This window comes from Nicotiana attenuata, chromosome 3, assembly GCF_001879085.1.
Source record: "Nicotiana attenuata strain UT chromosome 3, NIATTr2, whole genome shotgun sequence".
In the NCBI taxonomy this organism is placed as follows: domain Eukaryota; kingdom Viridiplantae; phylum Streptophyta; class Magnoliopsida; order Solanales; family Solanaceae; genus Nicotiana; species Nicotiana attenuata.
The window spans coordinates 16953410-16962337 of record NC_031991.1 but is presented as its reverse complement, the minus strand read 5'-3'; the positions used below and the strand labels follow the sequence as shown (position 1 = coordinate 16962337).

At 38.1% G+C, this 8928-nt stretch overlaps 1 protein-coding gene across 3 annotated transcripts; it reads left to right on the top strand.

Moving 5' to 3' along the window:
• LOC109223349 (telomere repeat-binding factor 1-like) lies at window positions 1421–7041 on the top strand. Of its 3 annotated transcripts, none has more exons than XM_019387627.1 (7): window positions 1421–1618; window positions 2782–2959; window positions 3129–3346; window positions 3872–3956; window positions 4922–5005; window positions 5178–5528; window positions 6610–7041. In XM_019387627.1, exons 2-7 carry the CDS (start codon window positions 2810–2812, stop codon window positions 6622–6624), a joined length of 903 nt encoding a protein of 300 aa, XP_019243172.1. In that variant the 5' UTR covers window positions 1421–1618; window positions 2782–2809; the 3' UTR covers window positions 6625–7041. The 3 variants fall into 3 exon arrangements, with proteins under 3 accessions (XP_019243172.1, XP_019243173.1, XP_019243174.1); XM_019387628.1 differs by lacking the exon at window positions 1421–1618 and adding an exon at window positions 1660–1993; XM_019387629.1 differs by lacking the exon at window positions 1421–1618 and having other exon boundaries at window positions 2797–2885.

The following is an 8928-nucleotide window of genomic DNA, read 5'->3' as shown; positions in this document are numbered from 1 at the left end:
TGGCATAAAACCTGCCTCCTACTCCTTGAGCTTTCTTCTTACTTTTGAAATTAGAAGGAAATCCTATGATCCTGTAACAATTTTCTTTCAAGTGTCCCTTATACCCACAGTGTTCACAAATGAACCCTGGCTTCTTAGGTTTGAAACCTTGCCCTCTACCAGCTAGCATGGTTAAGGGTTCTCTATCAGTGTTGTCCATCCCCAGTGTATGTTGACTCTCTTCCTGTATAGCTAGAGCATATGCTTGATTCACAGTTAGTGTAGGACTTCTAAGTAACTTATCACTTCGAACGTGACTGTATGATTCATTTAGACCGACCAAAAATTGCTGTAAACGCGGGTTTCTAAATTGTTCGATGAAAGGTTTATTCTCTTTACAATCACAACCTGAAGTAGGTATCATCAAGTCCATCTCGTTCCATAAATCCTTCAATTTTGAGTAATATTGAGTTACAGAGTCAGCACCTTGCTTCAAGGCTCCAATTGATGTCCACAAGTGATAAAGTCGGGTGAGATTTGATTTCTCAAACCGCTCCTTGAATTCGTTCCATACCTTTCTCGCATTTGAAGCGTAGATGATACTAGGTTGAAATTCAGCGGCGACTGTGCGCCCTATCCATGAGCACCACGGCGTTGCATCGTTCCCACTGGTTTATCAAATCTTCTTTGGAGGAGCTCTTCAAGCAGGTTCCGTCAATGAACCGTAGCTTGTTTTTAAACAATAGGGCTTGACGGATCGAGCGGCTCCATAGAGCATAATTTTCTGGGCTTGTCTTGACATTAACCAACGCTATACCAGGAACATTTGTAGCCTGTAAGAAAAGTGGATGATTGTGATCAATTTGAAGATTTCCAGCTGATTCTCCCATGGCTGTTGAAACCCTAGAATTCGAAGTTCAACTATGGTTTCCTAATCAATCTCGAAATCCTCTGCTCTAATCCAGAACCATTCGCTCTGATACCATGATGGAATCTGTGATTTCATCCATTGATAAGAATTGAGATGTGAATTGAGAAGGAGTGAAGAGGAGAAAAGAGGAACTCAAATTGTATTTCTCAATATTTGTTCATTGGTACAAATACAAAATATCTGTCTACTAATAGAGTACATAACCGACTCTTTTAATGTAAATGGAAAGTGACCAAACTACCCTAACTCACTTACCAATCTCCAATACAAGTGCGGAACTTGACTGCCGCACAGGCTGGTTTTGACGGACAAAAATTACTCCCGTAACACTAAAGAAGAGAGAAAATGAAAAAAAGGATGTTGGAGAACATACGCAAAATGGTCTGCCTCAAATGTTTTATACAATGGACATATATAGGCCATGGTATGCATGCCCTATACTAGTGAAACGTGTCCAAAGCGTCCCTTTTTCTCTCTTCCAAAGCGTCCCTTAAGCTTGGACGTTTGGCCAGGTAGTAAGCGCGTGGGCTATAGTTACTGTGGGCGTTGAGACAACATTAAATTCTACATCTATCAATTAAATTTATCTATTACTACCTTGTTAATTCCGGCTTCTTCCAAGTCACACCATTGGTGCTAAAAAGGGAAAACTAAAGAGAGATTTTCAAATTCCTAGGCTTTAATCACCCTGCCTACAGATCGTTTCTGGTGAATCTCCATCTCTCACTGCTCTTCTTCCCCATCTCCTTCCATCCCTATTTTTTCAATTTGAATCTATACTAACAAATTCCCAACTTATTGCACGAATCTAGGGCTTCGGTTTGTGAATTGTGATCTTACACAAATTCGATTTAAAGCTAACATCCTCATTCTAATTTATGCTCCTTTATAATTCACAATCAATTATTGTAACTAGAACCCGCAGTTTGATTTTACTAAATCGATTTATCTTCATGAACTAGCTTTCTGTTAAATATTTACACTTGATATCAACAGCTCAGTAAATTTAGCTTTCTTTTGTTCAGTCCGTCCGCCTTGGAAGGACTCTGTCTGATCAATGAACAATGCCTCAATCCCAAATTAGTTAAAATTCTTGCTCCCAAGTTCGTTACCTTTTTGCTCTGTATGTGTATATATTGTGTTTGTTTGCCTTTGTGCTTGTGCGTTTAAAACTTCTCTGATTTGGCATGTCCAGAAACTAGGAATGAGATCGAGGTATTTAGGAAATGCACATGAAGAAAAGAGGGTTAGTTTTGATATATCACTTGGACTTTTAGGAGTTAGATCTTTTTTCAGATAAATGATTTCAAGGAGGTAGGTCTTTGTTGCAAGGATTTTTTTTCAGTTTTTCCTGGAAAGTACTTGCTTGTTGGTAGTGGTTCATGAGTCATGAATCATATCTTGTGCATGGACTTCAAATAGTAAACAAGTTTTACAAAAATGAATTAGTCTAATGCGTACTTCTCTAATGCAATTGGAAGATAGCAAACAAGTGTTATATACACAAATTAGTCTAATGCGTACTTCTCTAATGCCTTTGGAAGATAAAATAGCAGACAAGTTTGACAGACATGAATTAATCGAATATGTACTTCTCTAATGCCATTGCATGTAACTTTATGTGGACTTGTGTTCTGGTTTCATTCTATGCATCTCAGCAATGAATGGCATCCTCATAAATTTTTTGTTTATTACGTTTAACTATATACTTATATGCTTTTCTCCAAATGAAGCCGTTTTATTGTTTTCATGTTGATTATTCAAGCTTATTTAGCTTTCCAGATGCATAATGCCGATAAACCGTCTATATATGGTGCAATTTATCTTCTTTGGGTGGTTTGTTGATATGTTATTATGTGTTCTGTGAGTAGGTTGTTCCTCAGTTTCCTCAGATTTTTGATGGGTGCACCTAAACAGAAGTGGACTTCAGAAGAAGAAGCTGCTCTTAAAGCTGGGATACTTAAGCATGGGCCAGGTAAATGGCGCACGATTCTCAAGGATCCAGAATTTAGTGGAGTATTGTGTCTGCGTTCAAATGTAGATCTTAAGGTAGAGATTACTACCATAATTTTTCCATTAAATAATTATGTTTTGTGCAGAGGAAGTTTAGATGTTATTTGAGGCAGATGATGGGTATGTAGTTTAGTAGTTTATCTTTTGTTTCTTATCTATGCATATGGTGTTAATATGCCTATTTATCTTTGTTGATGCTGTTCAGGACAAGTGGAGGAACATGACGGTGATGGCAAACGGTTGGAGTTCTCGAGAGCAAGCAAGGTTAGCTGTCAAAAGGACGAAACAGGCCCCTAGACAGGATGGGAGTCCTGTGGCTGATACGACCACAGCTGAAAGTGATGAGGAAGCTGCTGAAGCGCAAGCAGCCACTACTTCTAGCGGTTCTCCACAGATACATGGTTCAAGAAAATCTATGATAAGGTTAAGCGCTGCTCGTTGATTGTTGCAGCATAACTCTTTGTGGTAGTCACCGAGTTCTTTTTGTGCTTATGGATATAGTTGCTTGCTGATTTATGCATGTTCTATTGTTCCTAGGTGGCATTTGGATGTTTTGTTAGAAATATTTCTTGGAGATGCTTTTTAGAAATATTTTCAAAAAACATTTTTGGAGAACAATTTGTTTCCTAAAGTATTTTTTGAAATGTTTCTATATGATTTCTGAAATGCAATTTTGTTTTCTTTGCCAAACAAAAATGTTTGGCAACCAAAAAGTGCTTTGCTTTTTTCATTACATGCATGTGATACTTCTATATTTATTAGTTTTTGGCATTCGGAAGGTAAAGTTGGTATGGGACCTCTGTTTAGATCTTTACCAGAAGCTCATTGAATTTCCTTTTCTTTAGTCAGGATGAACTAATATTACCTGGTGGGGTCACATATTATTCTTATTTTCTTACTTCGGAAGGATGATTATCCCTCATAGTTGCTGAATTAATAATATTATAGGTTGGATAATCTTATAATGGAGGCTATAAGCAGCTTGAAGGAGCCAGGTGGTTCCAACAAGACTACAATAGCTGCATACATAGAGGTACTTGTCTTCTTATTATGTGCTTTCTTTTAGAAGAAGTAACTAGATATAATACCATTCATTAATTATCATGCATGGAAATCTTACTTATTTTTCAAAGACCCATAAAGGACTGATTGTGGTGTTGCTTGTTGTGGCAATAGCAACATTATGATGATGTTTGCAATCTGTGATGCTTGTATATTTCAATTATGAGGCTTCGTAAACCTCAGTATCACCAAACTTAGTGCTTTCCCTCTTAAATTCCTTGTTTGTTATTTGTGGAAGAAAGTTTTCTATTTTACTTTACTATTTTACTGTTGTTTTTGTTTTTATTAATTTTAAGATCTGACTGTTGGTAACAACAGACTAGAATGAAAAAAATACAGCACATTTGATTCCTAATGTAGCATCTAGTTGGAAATATGCAGAATATTAGATTGCTTGAGTGCACATAGGTCTGATAGTGCCACTTTAATTTTTTTTTCTTAATGTATGATCTTGATTCCATATAACAAGGCATTAGGCTCTGCTAAACAGGTCCTCAATGAAATATTATGGGTTAATGCACCCTGATGGCGGCATAAAGAATTCTGGTTAGTATATGTATGTTCAAGAGGGTGTCTGCTTTAGTATATGCAGATCATGAGGTTGCATGAGTCTAATATAGATCTGATACTGCTATGCTAATATCTCTTTTCTCAAAGTATGATCTTGATTCCCTATGCTAAGAGTTCACCCCCAACTTAGGGGCTTTACTGATCAGGTTCTCAATGATCTGTTGGCTTATGCACCCTGTCCGAAAGAATCTTTTTTTTTTTTGGTTAATACATTTATGCTCAATTGGTGATATAAAGGTCATGTTACAAATCTTAGTCAATGCATAAATGTCATGATTGCTTGATCTTAGTTCCTAGCAAAAACCAGAATTTTGGTTGCATCTGTCAGTCTATTCTACTTAATTTTATGCTATTTTTATCTTTTAGGACCAATACTGGGCCCCTCCAAACTTTATAAGGCTGCTGTCGGGGAAACTGAAGTATTTAACTGCAACTGGGAAACTTATCAAGGTGATTTTTATTTTGTGTGCTTGACATCTGTGTCATTGCTCAGTCCACCCTAGGCGTAGGTTGTGACTGTGAATACAATCAGAAATGATGATTGGATTCAAGTGTCTGTATGCGTGGTAATCTTTTACATTCCTGGTTGATCATAATTCCCTGAATATATTGTCTTTTATAGATAAAGCGCAAGTATAGAGTAGCACCCACATCGACACCATCTGACAGAAGAAGAAACCTGTCCAGTCCATTCTTGGATAGCAGGCAGAGGATCTTCTCCAAGGTTGATCGGGATTATATGGACATGCTTAGTACATCTCAGATAGATTTAGAGATAGCTAATAAAATGAGGAACATGACACCTCAAGAGGCTGCAGCTGCTGCTGCACAAGCTGTTGCTGAAGCAGAAGCAGCCATAGCTGAAGCTGAGGAGGCTGCTAGGGACGCTGAAGCTCATGAAGCTGATGCTGAAGCTGCAAAAGCCTTTTCAGATGCAACGAAGACACTACATGGGAGAAGTGCCCCACGGATGGTAAGACATCCTTCTATTTCAATTATTGGGTCAACACTAATGGCTTCTATTGTTTTACTTGTCTCTCCTTCCTATCTTTCCTTTCATTGTTGGTAGGATATGTGTTCTTCCTTGTCCTTGGAATCATTATTGGTTCAGTGTCTAGAAATCATAGCTTGAGACCCATTAATTAACTAATAGAAAATGTGTAGGTCCATAATCTTTGCTTTTCGTTTCCCCTTCACTTTACTTGAAACATGATTTATCTAATCTATTACTTGTTAAAAGAATAGATATTCTCTTAATTAAATATGAAACATGCTTCTGAAGACCTTATCTTAACAAAACCTCAAGTAAAAGTTAGAAGTAGGGGTAAGAGTGGGTAGCTATATTGTTGCCACAACCGGCATAATCTTCCTCTGGGCTTCACTAGCTTCTGTGCCAGCTCCAATGTCTTGATCAATGTAATCTGTCATGTGCCATCTGTTAAATCTTGAAGTCTGTAGAGAGAACTGCTTCACCTAGCTCTGGATGGTACAGTTGCACCAACCTGCACTGCAGAGAGGAATTGGAAGTTGTATTTGCAAGAGAGAGATTTCTAAACTCTCATGTTGTGTTTGCTATGAGATTTATTCTTTTTTACCTTTTCAGGGAGGGGAAGGGTGGGTTCCTTTAGCAGCTGATTCATTTGGGATTCTTCTTTTCTTTTTTCCATTTCTTTTTGGGGTGTGGTAAGGGAAGGGATGATGAATTGTGAGGAAGCACCCGAAGCAAATCCTCCTGTATCTCTGGTAATCTTGTTGGTTACAGCAGGTTATGGTAGAAGCATACCAGTTGACAAGTTGGAATGATAAATCACCAGCACATCAATGCTTCACTGGTGTTCAATGAGAGCAAGAAATGACACAGACAAGTATCTGGATGTTCATATTTAGCATCTTTTTAGTTGATTAGGAGGTCACTGTTACCTATCTAAACTAGTGCCTAACACAGTTTTTAAGCTGTTTAAAGTGTCTCTCGATGCAAAATTGATTATTCGCCGATATACTATGTTGAAAGCCTATTCTTTGTTTTGCTTGCTGATTGTCTCTCTAATATCTAGATAATACGTGCTTGATCGTTCCTTCCGAGGTGCGAGTTAGAGAATGCTGGATCCTGTTCCAGTTTGATGTTTCTGTATCTTCAGTCAACTCACTCTTCAGCTTGTACATATGGGCGAAAAAGTTCATGGTAAGTGTAATATACCAGGTTGTTAGTAGTAAAAGCTTTTCAGATTGTATCAGATTTGTGTTCCCTGTTCATCAGCGGACATGTCTCAGCAACCACGATGTTTTCTTATTAAGCTGTTTCTGCGAGCTGAGGGAATTTTCTGAGGAATTTGTTGTAAAGAGTAGGAACTAGGAATAACCCGGTGTGGTGGGGTGATGGGGGTCCGTTCATGTGCAGCATGTACCTCAGGCTCAATTGTTTACTGTATGCTGATTTATTTATTTGATCTCGATTTGGATGGAAATTAAATTAGTTTAAAATAGTTTCTGGCCACTGTCATTTTCTTTTTTTTTAAAAACTTAATGTCACCATTATGGTGAGATGTTTGGCATGACCTCAACCTGTATAATAAAACTCAAAAGGATCATTACAAAAGGAGTTGGTAAATCATATCTAAATGACTCCTGAATTAAGAGAGGAGAGCACATTCCAGTGAGATTAAGAAAGATAAAGTGCTCCAAAGTAAAATTTTGGGGAAGGCATCCAATCCTTCTGAGATACAAAGAACCAACTATTTGAAAGCTTAAACATCAAAAAACTTCTTTCTAGTCCTAATTCTGAAATTGACCAACTGGTCTCTGCCATTCTTCAAAGTAGTTCTCACCTTCAAAGGTAAAGTGTCAGCCTCGGTGAAGAAGGTTGTCACGACCCCAATCTCCCACCGTAGGATGTTGTGGTGGCACCTAGTCTCTAAGACTAGGTAAGCCTAACATGAATGGAGAAATAACGGAAATAACAATAGAGCTTCAAATTTAAACCATCTAGCTATCATAATAGAACTCGACAATATTGCTGACAATAACTCTCAAAATCTGGTGAGACTGAGTCATAAGCTCTACACGAATATACTGTAAAATCCCTAATACGTCACTGTCTAAAAAAAGAGTAAGCAGTAGAAAAACATGGACAGAGGGTGACTCCGAGGCCTGCGAACGCCAGGCAGGATACCTTGAAGTCTCCGAACTAAATGCTCTACTCACTAGTGCCTAGCCTGGGTCGAGGTACCTGGATCTGCACAAAAATGTGCAGAAAAGTAGTATGAGTACACCCAAACGGTACCCAATAAGTATCAAGCCTAACCTCGGTAGGGTTGTGACGAGGCGAGGCCAAGACACCTACTAGGATAAGAAAAGAAGCTGAACAAGTATAGTACATTCTAATAATGGAAACGAGAAAAATGAGGCAGTAAAGAAATACAACAAGCCCCGGGATTAGTCGGGGCTCTTAGAGACTCGGACACCCGGTGCAAATAAAAAAAAAAGGCAACAAGAAAGGAACACCTAAAGAACATCAAGAAGACAATGCGGACAAATACAAGTGAGGTAAATGAGATATAACAACAAGAATCATAACCGAGGTACAGCCTCGTAATCTCATTTTACAATCACAATCAAAATATTTCCCTATATCACTGCGGGAGCCTTACATTTAGTTTTGAAAATCATTTTCCTGAAATAGCCACTTGCGTTTTAGCCTACCTTATCACACCGCGTGGCTTTAAGTAGTTCCCCTACTAGCAACACGCGTATCAAGCCCACCTTATCTCACCGCATGCGTACCAACCCCTAGCCTTATGTCACCGCATGCGTATCAATACAACAACATATCACAACCCGCACCTCAAGTGCCCAAATGCCACAACTTGCCAAAAGAATCAACAATATCAATGTTTCCACAACAAATAGCCCATGGCTCAACCAAAATGTGCACAAGAATCTCAACAATAACAAAATGAACATAAATTGTTCAACAAGAAAGGTATTTCAACAATTAACAACTTCACCTCAATGTGATACCGGCTTTCACAAAAACACCAATAAATTAACAAGAAAATACTTCACGAAATAACAATTTCAAATACGACTAATTCAACAATAGCAGATGTAACAAGGCAGCAAGGAAGGCAATAACTTCAACTAAGCATATAAGGGAAAAACAGCAAGTAAGAGGTAGAACAAGTGTTAACTATGTCAAATAAAGCGTGTAGGGATAGATTAACATGTAAAAGTTGATTAATTATGAGAGATATAGCTTGTTGTGACAATTTGATTAAAGGCATGGAAAGAGTCTAAATAACCTAAATCAGTCAAACACCACATATAACCTGTGTACCCACTTGTCACTTTCTGTACACGGCTTTCACATAACACAA

Bases quoted from the DNA above. Each gene is read 5' to 3' on its own strand.
- LOC109223349 (XM_019387627.1), top strand. From the start codon at position 2,810: ATGGGTGCACCTAAACAGAAGTGGACTTCAGAAGAAGAAGCTGCTCTT. The intron at 2,960-3,128 runs GTAGAGATTACT...GATGCTGTTCAG, and splicing joins GTTCAAATGTAGATCTTAAG to GACAAGTGGAGGAACATGAC. The intron at 3,957-4,921 runs GTACTTGTCTTC...TTTATCTTTTAG, and splicing joins CAATAGCTGCATACATAGAG to GACCAATACTGGGCCCCTCC.